This window comes from Hipposideros armiger, unplaced genomic scaffold (assembly GCF_001890085.2).
Source record: "Hipposideros armiger isolate ML-2016 unplaced genomic scaffold, ASM189008v1 scaffold_447, whole genome shotgun sequence".
NCBI lineage: Eukaryota > Metazoa > Chordata > Mammalia > Chiroptera > Hipposideridae > Hipposideros > Hipposideros armiger.
In genome coordinates this window covers 1306783-1323460 of record NW_017731797.1, presented here as the reverse complement: position 1 = coordinate 1323460, position 16678 = coordinate 1306783, and the positions used below count along the sequence as shown (strand labels likewise).

The 16678-nt window shown below is 47.6% G+C and overlaps 2 protein-coding genes and 1 long non-coding RNA gene across 3 annotated transcripts; 2 read left to right on the top strand and 1 right to left on the bottom strand.

Moving 5' to 3' along the window:
* Positions 1-325: 325 nt before the first annotated feature.
* DUSP3 (dual specificity phosphatase 3) lies at positions 326-9301 on the bottom strand. Its single transcript, XM_019665633.1, has 3 exons — positions 9086-9301; positions 6011-6237; positions 326-2317 (listed from the first exon to the last, which is right to left on the bottom strand). The coding sequence occupies exons 1-3, from the start codon at positions 9208-9210 to the stop codon at positions 2112-2114; spliced, it is 558 nt and encodes a 185-aa protein (XP_019521178.1). The 5' UTR covers positions 9211-9301; the 3' UTR covers positions 326-2111.
* Positions 9209-13656, top strand: CFAP97D1 (CFAP97 domain containing 1). Its single transcript, XM_019665557.1, has 6 exons — positions 9209-9217; positions 9417-9424; positions 11328-11398; positions 11951-12021; positions 12308-12426; positions 13476-13656. The coding sequence occupies exons 1-6, from the start codon at positions 9209-9211 to the stop codon at positions 13654-13656; spliced, it is 459 nt and encodes a 152-aa protein (XP_019521102.1).
* A 325-nt stretch (positions 13657-13981) lies between these two features.
* On the top strand, positions 13982-16662 carry LOC109394995 (uncharacterized). Its single transcript, XR_002126561.1, has 2 exons — positions 13982-14129; positions 14614-16662. It is a non-coding gene; the product is annotated as an uncharacterized LOC109394995 (long non-coding RNA).
* Positions 16663-16678: the final 16 nt, after the last annotated feature.

The following is a 16678-nucleotide window of genomic DNA, read 5'->3' as shown; positions in this document are numbered from 1 at the left end:
GGACACTCCCAGGGGGCTCATTTCTTGAGGAGTATAGTATGAGAGAGAATTCAGTTCTAGGGAGCGGCAAACCTGAAATCGTGCCTCAACTCTGCCTTGAGCTGGGCAACCCTAGGGGCCATTCCCTCTGAATCTCAGCTCCTTTTTACAAAACAGGTAACAACACATGAATAAGCTCTACCATCTAGGGTCATTGTGAGGATCAAGTTAGATTAAGCGGGAGAGTTATTTGAAAACTGTGAGGTACCGAGTTTAGAGGGTGGCCATTTCACTTAGGTGGCTCTATCTGGGCAGCCAGTATCTGAAAAAGAATACTGTTTGTTCAGGGTGGCTGTGGCCACAGAGAAAAGGGGCCGTTCAGTGCTGCCCCTGCTGAGATAGAGACCATTACACCTGTGAGTCAGGCCCAAAGGCACGCCTGCTTCTTCTAGTCCTGGCAGAAAGCTCCTGGTCAACTCTGAAAAAGGCACATTCCACACCTTGACATGTTAACATTGCCTGAATTTAAATTTAAAACTGAATTTTAACTATTCAACAAAAGTCCCTGATATTTCATTTCGGGTAAGACTCCTTTGCAAATTCTTGCAAGTGATCCTACCACAAATTCAGGCTTCTGAGAGCCTGCTACACCCACCAGAAGAACACCATACATATATTTGGTGCTCAAAAAAAAAAAAAGTTTAATTCCACAAACTTCTATCAGACATCTATGTGCTAGGCACTGGGGAACTGGCTAAGGACCACCTCTCTGCCATTAGGGAACCTGAAGATGACAACATTGCATCACCTTCCATGACGAAAATCATGCAAAGTTCTAACAAGTCTGTTAAATGTGTGTACACATGTGAGAGCTAGTGCATCCCGTATCATCCTAAAAAAGGTAGTTTCTTTTTGTTGGTTTGTTTGTTTGCTCTACCACCAATTAAGGCTTCATTTGGATGCTCCACCATGTTTCATTTCTGCCTGGCTGAGTCATTTTTGCTCCCAAGGGTCCCTGATCTTTTCTGGCACCAGAGAGCCATAAGAATTAGCTGTAAGTGGGCAGGATGTGAGCCGGGGACCCTTCATCTCCTTGCTTGCCGGTCCTCTGGCTGTGTTTCTGAGACACACACCCCCCCACACACCCACACACACACGCTGTAATTGGCCAACTTCCTCCTCCTGTTCTTGGAATAGTAACCGAGACAAAAAGGAGTTAGCACGAGTGGCTTGGGCTCGCCAACACTATAATTCAAGACAAAACCCTTGTAATTCTCCAAATGGTGGGGTTTTTAAATAGGCTGGACTTGTACACCCTGTTTTCTAAAAAAGAAAAATAAAACCATGCCCAAGGCATCACTCTTCTAACAAACCAAGTGACTAAGAGCTGTCCCAGGGAAATATTCCAGTGGATTCGGAACTCAAGCCTTCTAAGGGTTCACATTTTAGAAACTATTGACTAAGGAGAGACCTCCAGGGAAACTTCTTTGCCCACCTGAGGGCCTCTTTGTTCAGATATCTTTAATCCCAAGGAAATAATTAAAATGTGGTTTCTTTGTGGGAATTTCCACCTACTAACAACTGACGGCTATCCCATGCTAGCTTCAGACCCCACGACACGCCTCTGCCAATGAACAGGGTGTGGGCGACTATGAGGAGACTGGGAAGGCAGACATGGGAGGAGAGAGGGGCCCGAGCTTGCATAGTTCCTTTAAAGGGCTCGAGGTGCTGCAGTCCTCACTCAGGAGAGGACCCAGGGGTGGAGGGCAGAGAAGGTCAGGAAGGGCCCCTGAGAGCATCTCTGGCCTTACACTTCCACAGACCTCCTGCCCTGGGTCACCTAGAAGCATGCATGTCACAGGCCTTCCCTCTCCACGACCCTACCTCAGGGAGAGGACATCATAAATTGCAGGCACATGACATACCAGGGAGCAAGAATGTTCTCCTTAGCAAGTTTCTTTATGTGCTCCCCAGGGGGAAAGGGGCCCAGGGCTGTGTTGGGACCGATTTGTGGGCAAGTGCCTTGTGATACAGGGAGCAGGGTACACTGTGTTTCCTAAACATGGCAGCTTGGAACACCTCAACCAGGGTGTCCCCTGTCCAACCTCTAGAGAAGAGGCAGTGGGGGTGCACTAGAGTTTCAATTTCCCCTCCTTGACAAGTCTGTCATTGAGCTGGCAGAGTTGGGCCAGGAAACCATCATTGGGACCGATCTCACGGTTCTGCCTCACGATGCTCAGAGCAGACTTGACATCCATCTTCTGACGCATCATGAGGTACGCGATAACTAGAGTTGGGGAGCGGCTGTAACCTTCGCGGCAGTGGACAAGCACACGGCCTGTAAGAAACGGGATGACACAGTGAGCTGGGCGCATCCAATCACACCACGACTCTAGTCAACATTCTTCCAGGGAGTGCAAATGAAAAGTACAATGCAAGGCCATTCCGTACCCATCAGAATGATGGCTAAAATGAAAAAGACAGAAAACACAAACCATCAGTGAGGATGTGGAGCAGGACTTTGATGTGTGGCTGGTGGGAGGGAGGGAGGGTAAGTGGGCACACCACTTTGGGAAACTGTGTGGCAATATCTACTCAAGTTGAACACATGCATCCCCTACAGCCCAACAATTCCATCCCAGGCCCATGGCCAGCAGGAACGCGCCCCCATGTTTACCAAAAGACATGCTCCAGAACGTTCATAGGCAGCACCACTCATACTAGCCCCAGTCTGGAGACTCCCAAAGGCCCATCAATGGCAGAACGGGTAAATAACAAGAACGCACAATCTACAACTTATCAGAAACAACATGGATGAAACACACCAATGGGATGTAAATGATTCCACAAAGTAGGAGAGCAAGAAAACTTATCTATGCCATTAGAAGTCTGGATAGTGAGAGGGTACACGTGGTGGGTTTTCGAGGGTGCTGGTCGTGTTTTATTTCTAGATCTGGGGGTTGCTACATGGTTGTATGCGGTACATTGATCTATACACTTGTGATATGGCTACCTTTCTATATGAATTTGTATTTCAATTCAAAGCAAAACATGGAAACATCCCAAATGTCCATCAACAGGTAAATGGATAAACAAACTATGGTACATCCGTATGACTGAATATTACTCAGCATTAAAAAGAATGAACTATTGATATATGCAACAACATGGATGAAACGCAGAGGAATTATGCTGAGTGAAGGAGGCCAGACCAAAAAGGCATGCATACTGCGTGATTCCACTGATATAAAACTGCAAAAACGTAACTAGTGTCTAGTGACAGAAAGCAGATCAGTGGTTGCTTAGGAATGGAGAGGAGAGAGGGCGGAAGGGAGAGGTCACAAACGGACAGAGGGAAATTTGAGGGGTGATGGATATGCTTATTATCTTGGTTATGGTGATGGTTTCACAAGTGTATATATATGTAAAAACTTATCAAATTGTACTATGTGTAGTTTATTAAACATCAGTTATACCTCAACAAAGCAGGTTAAAAAATAAAAGGAACATAAATGCCAAAGACAAACACAAACCAAGACAAAAAAATCAAAACACACAAAAATACCACCTTGTGGCTCCTCCAATAGCCCAAAAGGCCCTGCCCTTAGGCTAGTGCCTGGCATATGTGAGCGCACAATAAATATATATTAGCCAACACTAGGAGTCCTCTGGTGGCACTTAGTCCATCGTCTCCTACAGCAGCCCTGTCTTGTGTTACTGTTGGCCAAGCATAGACCTACCCTCCTCTGCCAGAATGTAGTTCCTTAAGAGCAAGGACTGGGGGCAGGGGTGTGTGTGTGTGTGCTGATTTTTGGACTCCCTATGATCTCTAGCATACACTTGATGCTCAATAATATTTGCTGACTAGCCAAGTGAATGAGTGAATGATCACCCACCAACACCTCTACACAGGTTATTATTTTGAAGGAAATATGCTGGCTCAGAGTCTGTTAAACAGTCAAATGTTCCCCAATGATCCTATCTTCCCAATGCCTCCCAAAGCAGGAAGGGGCAGTCCCCCACTTCCCTGCCCATTCACTCTCTGGTCCAGTGTACCCAAAGTATTCAGTGTGAGGACTTCCCTGCCCCGGTTCTGGCCATAGGGCCCTCTGCAGAGCAGCTGCCTCACCACCCAAAGTTACTCAGCAGGCCCAAGACTCACAAAGCCAATGGGGAAGGGGAGGGTTCTAAGCCCATCCTTCCAGGCCCCGCCCAGACACCACCTCCTCCTTGAAGCCTCCCTTGATCTTCCAGACTAGAAGTGACAGCTTCCTCCTCTGAGCACCCTGGCCATCCTCCCCAGTTCTCCAAAAGCGATGGACTCCTGGCTCCCCTGAGCCCTGCACACTGTGAGAGGCCAATGAGTTTCTACTGGCTCACTTGGCTAATCAATCTTCTTAGAAGCATTTACACTTGGCATTAGAGCCCACAGAATTCATTTTGTCACTCATTCAGTAATCATTTGCAGTGTCCCTGCTATGTGCCCAATGCTACATCAGGTGCTGGGTGAGACAGACAAGGGGGCAGGCTTCATAGAAGAGAGGACACTAGGCCCAGTGCTAAAATCACGCGGTAAGGTTTGCCAGAGAACAGGGTAGGGAGAGGCAGAAAGTGCTTTCCAGACTGATGACCCAGCCCACATGGGCTCAGGCAGGAGATCACAAAAAGTCAGGCTATGTTCCTAGTTGTATGGAAAGAGGAAACAAAGTCAGAGAGCTCTAAGTTCTCTGAATGGATGACCAAGTGATAAACCAGAAGAACAACATCCACCCCTTTAACTTGGACCCTCGCTCTCATCTATACAGGAGCTCAGACCGCTGGAGTGGGAGTGTAGGTGGAGTGGGGGATGACATGTATGTATACGAGGCCAGGAAGAATCACAAAGGGCCTGACAGTAAAGTCTGTAGATTCCCTGGGCGATAAAACTTCCCTCCTGGGCCCCAAATGTGAGAAAACCCTTGTCTAATAAACTCTGTTCACTGGAAGTCATTTCAGTGGGGAGGCTGCTGGCATGAGAAGCATCAGTATAGCAGAGACAGGCTAGAAATAGGAGGACGGGGCTGATCACACCTCAGTGGAGGTCACTTCCCCTGGGAAGGTGTGGGGAGGGGAGGAAGGAAGAGGCTGGCGGCAGGGCAAAGGTGAAGGCAGCTGCTGAAAGAAGCAGGCTGGGCAGAAAGGGCAAGCGGCCCAGCCTGCTCAGCGGGTGCATGCCCTCTGGCCTTCTAGGATTTCTCTCTGGGACACCTTGCCTGGCTGTCAGTGCCTGAGCAGTTCTGCTTCAGTCTTATGTTTGGGAGCTGCAGGAAACATTTAAAATCTGGCTGGAAGATTTGGCCTATGGACTGTCGTTTGCTGACCCCCAGCCTAAGCCAATCAGGGCTGCCCCATCCCACTTGCCAGGCATTCATGTCACTCAACTCTAGCCAATGAGATGTGAGGGGAATTCCACTGGGGGATTTCTGGGGAATGTTTTACTTACTCTCAAAAAATGAGAGAAACATGAGGAAGAGATAGATGACTGCCTCATCTTTTGCTGAAGTTTGTCCTGTTGGGAGGTGGTAACCAGATCTGCTGCAGCCATCGTGGGACCATTAGGGGAGTGCCCAACACTGAGGACGGCAGAAGAGAAAGAGAGAGAAAGCACCTAGTCCTGATGCTACCATTGAACTGCCAAATCAACCATCCCGGAGCTCCTGCACCTCAGAACTTCTTATCATGGAAAATAAATCTTCATTACGGATGCTAATCGAATTGGAGGGAGGGGTGGCTGGAAATCAACCCTCAGTCAAAGTGTCAAATCAAACACGAGGACCCTGAGGCTGCCACTGTGTAAAAGGTTTGTACATCTTGTGTAATATAGGGCCATTGTCTGACAGGTAGCCAGAGAGAGACTTAAAGCTCTCAGTCATTTACCACAGAAGACAGGAAATAAGAGGTTTTCCAAGAGAAAGCTTGTTGCGGGCCTGTTTTCTAGAAAGTGTCCAGTCAAAGCTGCCTCCCACTGTCTCCTGGGTGGCAGGTCCCTTACCGTTCTTTTGAACCAAAGCCTGGTCAATGAAGTCTGCAGCCCTTTCAAAGTAGGCGCTAAGGTTGAACTCCTGCGTGTCGTTGGCCTTGATGCCCAGGTAGGTGATGCCGGAGTCCTTGTAGAAGTTGGCATTGGTGTTGACGTGCATGAAGGACCTGCCCTCAGCAGCGTTCAGGACATGGGTGATGCCCAGTTTCTGCAACTTGGGGATGTCTTGAGCCACAGACCTGGACAGGAGACATCAGCAAGGGATGCTTAACTGACCAACTGGCATCCCCAGAGGGAAGAAGATGAAGAAGCTTCTAAGCCTCTTGGCAAAGTGAAGAGCTCTCCATGCTCTGGCCACTACTGGCTGCTCCCCATCTCATGACCCCTATCCTTCACCCCAGCCATATCTAATTACCAGCAGCCACTCCAAATAGACTGCGTGGTTTCATGCCCGCACTGTTCCCTCTACCTGGAATGCCCTCCATGGACATGGACCCTCTCACTTTTCACCACCCTCTGCAGTATTTCCTGATCTCCCCTCCAATCCATTTGGCATCATGCTCCCTATACTGTGGTGGTGGTATAGCCAAGATGCTAAGAACAGCTCTGGAGCCAGACTGCCTGGGTCTGAATCCAGCCCTGCATGTAGCAGCCAGGTAACCTTGAGCAAGTCACTTAACCTTTCTGTGACTCACTTTCCCTATCTGTAAAATGAAGATGATAACAGTACCTAACCCCTGGGGTTTGAGTGTTAAGCAAGCTATTCTATAGGCAGAACCTGACACCGAGTCAGTGCTACTATTCTAATGCTTGATTGTGGGTATATGTTTAATGAATATGTGGTGAGTCAGTGAAGAATGAAATCAGCATATCCCAGGCAGCCTCCTTCCTTGGATTATAAAGTTCAGCAGCCCCCTCCCATCCCCCAGAGGGATCCTTCCTGCCACCAGTCCACTGGTAACGCTGCTGACGCTCTCTTGGGTTAGTAAGCACTTGGGGAGCAGTGGCCCCAACAGAACTACGGAGTTTAGAAAACATTTGACCTGAATCGTCAAAGGGCTCCTTTATTTCATCTCACAACATCCCAATTCAAACAGCTGTTTATATGTTAGCAAATGCCTTCTCCTACATGATCTCATTTGCCTGTCACAGTGGCAGCCCTGTGAGGAAGGAAAGACAGAGCTTAAACTCTGGTATGATGGGACAGCGGAAGGATGTGTCTGTGCTCACATGGGCTGCTGAGCGGCAGAGCTGGGAGGAGACCTCCTTTCTTCTGAAACCAGCCACACTGCTCTGTCTTCCCCCTCACTCTGCCTCTCATGCCCACGTCAGCTGTATATCCAACAGAAAACATGGCACATCCAGGCTCCTCTCTGCCCTGTGATCCCTGATCAGGAGCCCTGGTTTTGTTAAGGGGCTCCTGATGGGTGACGGAGCACTAGGTGCTCAGTCAATCCTCCTTGCTGAGCACCCCTCACACCTCTGGCTAAGTCAAGGTCACGTTTGCAAGGAATGTGTTTTTTTACAGTGGCTGTCAGCCCTTGCCACTCTACCACCAAATGTTCACAACCTTAGTTACCACTTGGGAAGTAGCGACAGCCAAATGTGCCAAACTGCCCAAGAGAGCGGATTTCTGAGGGTGCCAAGGCCACTTGCTACTTGGGTGGCTGGAGATGGGGTTATCCTCAGAACTTTACAATTACTGAGGCCTTTGGCTGAGGCTCTAGAACTCTGTTTTCGTTATCTCTGCTCATGACGCTGCATGCAATGGTAAAGCAGTGGCTCATTAAAAATAACTAACTTTGAAGAGTCACTATCTTTTACCTCCCTTCTCGAATACTAATTCAACACTCAACAAATTTACCATTATCATTACTATCACTACTACGAATGAACACTGTACACTGCCTGACACATAGTAGGTGCTTACTATGGTGAATGAATGATGGAATAAATGAGACAGTCCCCCATCAGGCTGGGACCTGTTTTATGGGCCCTTTCTAGCTCCCAGATGACCCCCATTTCTGTGGTAGTCCTTGGCAGAGTAAGCATCAGGTCCTAGTCCAGGACGGGGGATACAGACATGAGCAAGACATTGACCCTGACCTCACAATCCCTCAAATGCTCGCTTGGGGGCCACCATCTCTTCCTGTGTAAAACAAGAGAGGGAGGGTAGTTGTGGGTTTCTAAAATGCTGTACCTGGGCCCAGGGAGCTTAGGGCATTGATAACTGACTGGGTCCTCAGGCTGTACAAGTCTGGTAATATTCTTTGCTTTTGGCTGGATTTCAGCACCTCTCAGAATGGTTAACACTGGTTCTCTCCTGCTGCTAAGAATTTCTTACTAGTAGTTTGACTAACAAAAAATGGAAAGTAAATTTGGTAAGAACTCGTAAGTGATTAATAATAATGCATTTCCTGGTGGTGAGAAAGTGAGAGCCTTTTCTAAGTGATGGCTCAGGTCCTTATGGGGTCTAGAATCCCATGTAAATCAAACCCTATCCGCAAAGCAGGAAAAGCGAGCAAACCCCCGCCCAGCTCTCTGGATCCCCTCCCTCATTTGGAGTATTTCGATTTCCAGATCGGGGCCTGCCCAGCCGGGAAAATTCCACGTCCGAATTGTAACGTCAGCTCGTTGCCATGGCAGCGAAGGCAGACATTCCGCGGTGACTTCACTGCAGAACCAAGCAGCTGTCACATGACATGCGGGCCGGTGACCCTCCAGGCGACAGAGGTCCACCTGTTAAGTGAACACGGTAGCCCCGACCTCGCCACAGGCCGATTCCCTAACGGGCGGCGACTTTGGGCTGGACGAGGGGCTGGCCGAACTGACCCCCGGGACTCTGTGCATTCCCGGAAGGGAAGGACTGCGCCGGGCGGAGGCGAGAACCAGCCCCTCCGCCCCCCCACGCGGATGTGGGCAGTGACTCCAGCCCCCACCCAGCCCCCGCCCAGTCCCTGCTAGAGTTCGAGAGGGTCGACCACGCCCCGGCTCCCCACACCTGCACCTGCCGACGCCCCCTCCCCAGATCCCGGGTGGGCGGGGCGCCCCGGAGAGGGCCGGGCGGGGCTGGGAGAGGCGACTCACGCATTGCCCACGTAGATCCTTGGGGTGACCTCGTTGCAGGGCTGGCTCGGGAGGCTGTAGCAGCCGCTGCTGTCCGAGAGCAGGTCATTGAGATCCTGCACCGAGAGCTCGAACGGGCCGGACATGGCGGCGGCCGGGCCCTGCACGCCTGGGCAGTAGCCAGCGAGGGTAGAGCGGCCGGGTCAACTGGGCGGGGGCTCCCGAGCCGGGACCCGCCCCGCCCCGCCCCGGAGGCGGATCCGCCCGGCGCTGGAAGCAGCGGCGCGTGGGCGGCCACGCGCGCTCCGTTCCCGGGAGGTACGCGCGCAGCTCGGCGCAGAGCAGACGCTAGGAAGATCTGTGAGCCTGCCCCCGGGGGTGGAAATGCTGTCACTGTTGAGTTTCGAGGATGGGTCCTGTCCCACCGCCTGCTAAGGCATTTCCTGTAACATTTTAAACTGGGAAGTGCAGTAACTTCGTCGGACCAAATGCAGGGCGCAATAAATGTTTCTATAGACCGGGGTACACCCAAGTGTCGCACATTTTTTTTCAGATGACAGGGGCACCAGGGTTCCGCTTGTGAGCTCTGACTCTCCCTGCTGCGGACCAGCAGCATTGGCAGAATCTCCGCCCCAGCCCAGACGAACGGAAAAGAATGTGCATTTTATAGCCCCCCACCTCCCACCCTGGGGATCCCTGGGAAAGTTCAAGTTTGAGAAGCCCAACTCTGGGGCACAATTCTTTCAACATTCATGAGTCAGCCTGGTTCTTAAAGGCTTGGGCTCTGTGCATCCAGGCTTGGCATTCTGACCCTGGGGAATTATAATAACCTCTCTCAGCCTGTTTGCTGGGGTGAGGGAGAATGGGGCTAATAATAGTAGCTAACTCCTAGGGCTGTTTGCAAAATTAAATGTGACACTTAAGGAAAGCGCCTAGTACTAATAGTGAGCACTGATGTAGGTGTTTGTTCTCTCTCCATCAGCACACCTGTGGAGCACCCCTAGGTGCTCCCTGTGCGAGTATGGAGATAAATGGGGCTCCCATGCAGCCCTTCCTGGAGCCACTGCCAGCCTGTTATGAGCCACAGAGTGTCAGCAACTCATTGCTTACTGAAATCCCACTAGGAGCAAAAGACAGTCTCTGTCCTCCCCCACTGCCATGAAAATGGCAGATTCACCCACCCATGCCTCCCAAAAGCAAATGTGGTTCTGGGAATTCAGGAAACCCACATTCTGAGCCCAGCTCTGCCATAACTTGGTTCTTGAGCAGCTTGGCTTGCTGCTCTGGGCTTCAGTTTTCTCACCTGCATATGAAGAAATTGGATCAGATTATCATTCAGGTCATCGTTCATCTCCCCACAAAGCATGTGGTCTCACTCTTTGGGGGAACCATTGCAGTGGAGACTATTTAACTTACAGCCCAAGGCTGGTTACATCCTTTCTCCTTCAACCCGCACTCCTCCCAGCATTCCACGCCTTTTCCAGCTGGTGCTGATGGCACCTGCACTCAAAGCACGTGAGAAAGCTTCCAAGGCCCTTGCCCCTCATCTTGACTTGGGTCTACGTTAGGCTTCAAAAGAGAAGCCCAGGGGCCGGCCGAGTGGCGCAATGGTTAAGAACTGGCTTGGGACGCCAGAGGGCCCCGGTTCGGATCCCACATATGAGGGCCAGTGACACTGCCCTCTACAGCTAAGATGCTGAACAACAGCTCAACCTGGAGCTGGGCTGCTGTGAGTCGCCGGCGACGGCGTAGGCTGCAGTCCCTGCTGCAGTGGGTTGTCATGGGCTGCTGTGTGTAGCCAGCAGCCAGCGTGAGCGGCCAGCAGCCGCAGTGAGCGACCGTCCAAAAGCCGGCGACTGATCTGCCTCGCCTGGGAAGAGCACAATGATGGTGCCAACTTGGGCCAGTGAAGCAACGTCCTCCACAACTAGACTGAAGAACAAAATGACAGCAACTTGTCTGTTCCCCTTCCCCCAATTCCCCAGCACTGTTCCCATCCCCCCAATTCCCCAATAAAAAATCTTTATTAAAAAAAAAAAGAGAGAGAGAAGCCCATGGACAGCAAGTCATGCTCTGCTGCTGCTCCTCCTTCCCTGAGACCTGTCCCTGATGTCATAACTGGGTAACTATGACAGCCCGTCATGGGGACAGCTAACACCTCACAGGGGAGTCTAGGTGCCTCATTTCTGAAGTGAGACTAGGTAGAGAAGATGAACAATTCCCTGGATTACCTAGCCTACCCTGTAATTGTCTCTAATCACAGACAGAGCACAACCTTCAGGAAGACACTGGACTTTGGCCATTACATATCTCACAAGAACAGAATAGAAATAGGTATGTGGGCAGTTTGGGCTGGACACTGCGATCAGGGGTTTCGGAAGGGTCCACCTTAGAGATATTGACAGTAAACCAGACCAGCTCACGGCTTTGCAATGATGTGGCCTTATCTACTGAGTTGGGTCAAGAGGACATTAGCATCAGTGGCAAAATTTATCTTCTACCAGGGAGTTCATTTGATAGAAATGCTCATTTAAACTATTTAAAACCAAAGTAAGCTGGAAAGAGGACGTTTTTGCACTTGAGCACGCAATAGACAAGCTGGCCACTCTGGGAGAGGGTGGGAGACAGGCTCTTTCATGGGATTCAAAGGACATTTATCTCTGTAAATTTTACTTTTTCTAGCCCACACCTTTCTTGCATTTCTGCTTAAAACTCTTCAAAGATATCAGTTTGGAGAATTAACTAAAATTCGTGAACTGGATTAAGATCAGAATTCAAAATCATAATGTTTATTATCAGGGCCATTGTCTAGAATGCGAGTAGGTTTCCTGAGGCTGCTAAGAGGACACCTGTGACATAACATTGCTTATTTTTATCCTTCTCTAGTGAAGCCTGCTGTTGATACCAAACCTCCAGTGACGCACACACATCACATTTTAAAACTGAGCAAACTACAGGTATTTATTTATTCATGTCAACTACAGATGTACCTTACTGATTTTTACCTGTGTCCTAAAGAGGTCCAGTTTCCCAGAGCCTTCTAAATACTTACCTAACCCAAAGATTCGGTAATTCTCCTCCTCCCCACGCATATCACCCCCAGTGTCCTCAGGTCTGCTCCCAATCTCCACAGTAGCCCTCAATTTGCCTCTTTCCCACAATCCCAGAGGAAGGTGATGCCAAACCATTGTGTGTTGGAGCACAATGTAGCAATGATGTCACCATGGAGGGGTTTCTCACCAGGGTGAACAAAGGAAAATCGACAAAATCGAATATGAAAACAAGCAACTGTGTCAGAAAATCGCCAATGCCCATCGCGGTCCTGCCACAGTAGATTGCTGGAATGAATATTTTTCCAAGAGGTACTGTTTTTTCTCTTCATTTCATTTTTGGAAAGTCAAAAGTGACTCTCCCTTTGTTAAATTTTAGTGCAAGTTTCTCTTGAGTGGGAGGAGTGCTTACGGGAAGTTATCTTGAGAAATAACCAAAGAGACCATGTTAAGGAGAATAAAAACTACTGAAATCAGGGACCTTTTCTAGTATTAAAGAGCTAACTTTTATTTCATCTAAGAGACTTTTTGGAGTCTTATTCAGAGTTTGTCACGAGAAAGTGCTGCAGGGGAGCATTTGAGATTTTGCTCCCTGGTATATGTCGTCAGTTTGGCTCAAACAAACTCTTAAAAAATTCAAAAAAAGTAAAGAAAGCACTGCATACTTTTGTAAAGTGGTGGCCATAGCTGGGACTATGACACAGCACTCTTAAGATTTGGCTCCATAACTATTTCCTGAGCAAACTGCTATGTGTTCAGCACCAGGAATAGAGATGAAATGAGATACACCTTTCCTAACCTCAACTCAAGCTCTGGTAGGGGAAACATTTATGTAAATAATAATGCAATGGGGTCGGGGCTACAGAAGAATAGTATGCAAGGGAAAGAATTTGATGGCTGTGTGTGTGTGGTGGGGAGTGTCAAGATGCCTTTCCTGTATCCTTGTATATCTGAAACTGAGTTAAAGCTGAGGGAAGTGAGGCGAAGCAAAACTTGTCACCAGCCATTTTTTATCCATAGGCAGGGCCTTCCCTCATCATAGAAACCAGACATTCTCAATTCTCATTTCACATAATTCCTGCGGAGCTTTTACAAAATGCAACTGCCCAAGCTACACCTCAGACCAATCAAGTAGAATCTTCTGGACAGTGGAGCTGGAAACCACAGCTCTAAACCTGCCAATGCTAAGCACGTTTCCCAGAGTGCAGTGCGGTTCAGCAGGCGCGTGGGCCCTCCGCTCAGTGGCACAGCTTGCTCCTTGCACTTAGGCAGCCTGGGTTTATGACATCACGACTTCATCGCCCCTACTCCCAAGAGGAGAATTTGATTCTTCACCCATCTCGGGATTTTGTGTTTTTCAGCTTAAACAGAGAAACAAGGAACCGGGAGCTAGTGAGAATCACCGTGGAAAACCAGGGCATTCTGAAGAGGCTTGGTGACCGCAAACCCTACTATGACCGCAGGTCATCCGAGATAGACTGGCAGGCACGTGGGGGACTCTGGGATATTCCCGTGCATTCAGTTCATCTGTATTCAGAGTAGGGTCAGTCTCAGGAGGGAACCTTAAGCGGCAGAGGGTGAGATCATGAGAAATGCACTAATCATTAGTAAAAGAAAAACCACCCAGAGCAAACCATCCACGAGCTAAGGACATCTCCTTAGTAGCAAAGCCATTATGTGTCAGTTTCAGAAAACTATCTGGTAGCATCTTCCTCTATCCCTAATTCATTAAGAAAGGCTGAATGTACAAGCGCAGAGGATGAAGGGTACATGAGCCAGTAAGTGGTTAATTTGACCCTTTAGAAGAAAAAAAAAGCCATCTGCACTGTTTTTAAAACCTTCTCTCCCTGGCTTTAATCTGTAAGTCTTTTCTAAGCCATCCCTAGAATTTAGAACTTCAACTTTTGCACCAGCACCCTGGCTTTGACATAAATCTTTCTGATTTTTTTTCCTTCAAGAATTCAAGACGTTATATTAGAAATACAACAAAATATCTTCTCTGCCAAGATGAATAGGTATGTGTTGCCCCAGCTGCTCTTGACTATAGGACACGGTGATCACAATTGATACCAAAGCCCCAAGAACTGTACAGATGGAGAGCAAGGGTATTAGTTAAGGGGTGAATTTGCTCTTCTATAATATTGATTGGTCATCCATTCAGGGAACTTGGAGCTCTTTGTTTTCTCTCTGTATAAGTAGGAAATGACTGTCTTTTGTCATCAACTTTGAAGCTTTACATGAGTCTAAGGAGAAGATATAAACAGGAGGTCTCGTTTCTTTAATGTTGTGCCAAAGTTACATTACAGGTCTCTGTCACCATTCAAATGTACTATTGTGTTTGCATTTTGTATTATTGAACATTATTAGTAATGACTGAGTTTGGTTTTTCCCCCTCTGGGGAGAAGGATAAATGGACACTCAGGCTTTCCAAAGAAGAGTTCTGTATAATTGATGGTTCTCCATTCCTCTCTCTCTCTCTCTCTTCTCCCTGAATACAAGGTTACTCACCATGGAAAAGATACAAGAGAAGGCCCTAGGATTTCTTAGCTGCTTAGAATCTCAAGACACTCCTAAGTGGCTGAATGCTTAATCTTGGGATACTACAATAAAGCTTGGAACATAAAATGAGTAAGTTACCTACAGGCTTTAGGTCTCATCCCCAAATGGAGACAGAATGAGGCAGGCAGAAGGAGAGGCAACAAGCATTTTTATTTGGGGCTATGAAAAGAAGTTTTAATGAGAGAAAGAGAACTTTTTAAAACATATACCATCACTGCCATCGGGGGCGGGGGGGGGGGAGAATAGGTGGGGTGAGATGATCTAGCCAAAAGTTCAGCTCTGTCAAAATGGAAAACAAAAGCATGTGATGACATTAAGGTTCAGACAGCAAAGAGAACAAATGCCATTAGTGCCTCTGTGAATACACAAAACTGGAAAAGAAGGTTTCAGTGACGTTTCCATGTACCGTGTTCATTTATAGGGAGCAGCAACAGTGAAAGTGTCAAAAAATATATCAAAACACATGGCAAGACAATGTGGTGTGGCTTCTATGACTGGTCATGCTGTTTTTGAGCCTGACTTTTTAAGCTTTTTATTTTGAAAGATGGTAGATCTTAAATGTTCTCATCACAAATAAATAAACTTTTTATTTTAAAATAATTAGATTCACTGGAAATTGCAAATAAACGTGCGGGGGCGCGGGGGGCAGTTCTCCTGCACCCTTCACCAGCTTCCCCCAGTGTTAGCATCTTGTGTAACTATAATTCAATATCAAACCAAGAAGTTTACATTGGTACAATCCATAGAACATACATCTCAAGGAGTATGTAAGAAGGAGATTTCTTGGTGTGGGGGCCCAGACTGATGAACTTTTGTGAAATTTTTGCCCAGGAGATCAGAACGTATGTATTAATAGCTAGAACGGGAGTTGGAATTGCACTTACCCACCTTCCACCAATATCTATTTGTAAACAGATGCATTTTTTTCCAACACCTTTCTGCTTTTTTACAAATAGCAGAAACACTTTACAAATGACTTCTGTCTCCGGAGCCCTATCCATTCTATTCTCACAGATTTAGTAGCAGACAAACAGCTGTAGACACAGCTTGTCTTCGAGGTGGGGAAGCTACTTTGACAGGAAATAAAGCAAGCATCCCATCTCAATGCCTTGCTTCCTAATGTACATGAAGAGCATTATTGTCATTTCATGTGACAATTGTGTAAAAATATTAAGAAGCAAAAGATGTCTGTTGAGTAGTATGAAATACAAAAAAAGTCATCTGGTACTTAACCACTGTGTTCCTACACTGGAGGAAAAACCACCCAGGTGGGACTTGGTGAGTGATGAGGTTAGGATCTCCAGCAGGGTGCCTCCCTGGGGGATTTATCATGAGTAATTTTGACTTATGTGGTGTTTGCCTGAGAGCTGACTTGAGATCACAGCTCTCCTGTATAATACTCACAACTTCACATGTACCATTCACACTTCAAGGGGCGGCTGCCCTTTCGGCCCTGGTTCTATGTGAAACTGCTCAAGACTAATGTCACTTGATAAGAATCCAGTCCTCTGTAAGTGCAAAGAAGTCCTCATCCTATTGCTAGAAAGGTCTGAAGAATGCGATCCCGTTAGGTGGACATACCAGGTTAGTGAGCCAGAAAGCTGTAAAGTGTCCTTGTGTAACAAGGCAAAATGGAAATTTAAATGGGCAGCAAATCTCCCTGGTGCTTCACCCTCAACCTGGCCTCCTTTTCTTCTCGAGGAAAAGAGCTTGAAAATTACACATGTGAGCAGCCTCTTTTCAGTCTCAGAAGTTACAGCCACACTGCATATTATTGTAAATTCTAGCTGTGAACACATACCTCACTTGCAAGTCAATCACTTAACAGGTCTTAATTATGAGACCACAAAAGAATAGCACAGTATAGGATAGTAATTGGTGACCATCTCTGATATTAGGAAGACTTAGGCTCAAACACTATAGCTCTGCCATTTAGTTAAAGCTGTACATATAAAATAAAAATAAAATATGCAAAAAAAACCAAAAACCCAAAAAATAAAATAAA

Bases quoted from the DNA above. Each gene is read 5' to 3' on its own strand.
- CFAP97D1 (XM_019665557.1), top strand. The intron at 11,399-11,950 runs GTATGTGGGCAG...ATCCTTCTCTAG, and splicing joins CAAGAACAGAATAGAAATAG to TGAAGCCTGCTGTTGATACC. The intron at 12,022-12,307 runs GTATTTATTTAT...GTTTCTCACCAG, and splicing joins TAAAACTGAGCAAACTACAG to GGTGAACAAAGGAAAATCGA.
- DUSP3 (XM_019665633.1), bottom strand. From the start codon at position 9,210: ATGTCCGGCCCGTTCGAGCTCTCGGTGCAGGATCTCAATGACCTGCTC. The intron at 6,238-9,085 runs GTGAGTCGCCTC...TCTCCTGTCCAG, and splicing joins AGGATCTACGTGGGCAATGC to GTCTGTGGCTCAAGACATCC. The intron at 2,318-6,010 runs GTAAGGGACCTG...CGTTTCTTACAG, and splicing joins GGCTTTGGTTCAAAAGAACG to GCCGTGTGCTTGTCCACTGC.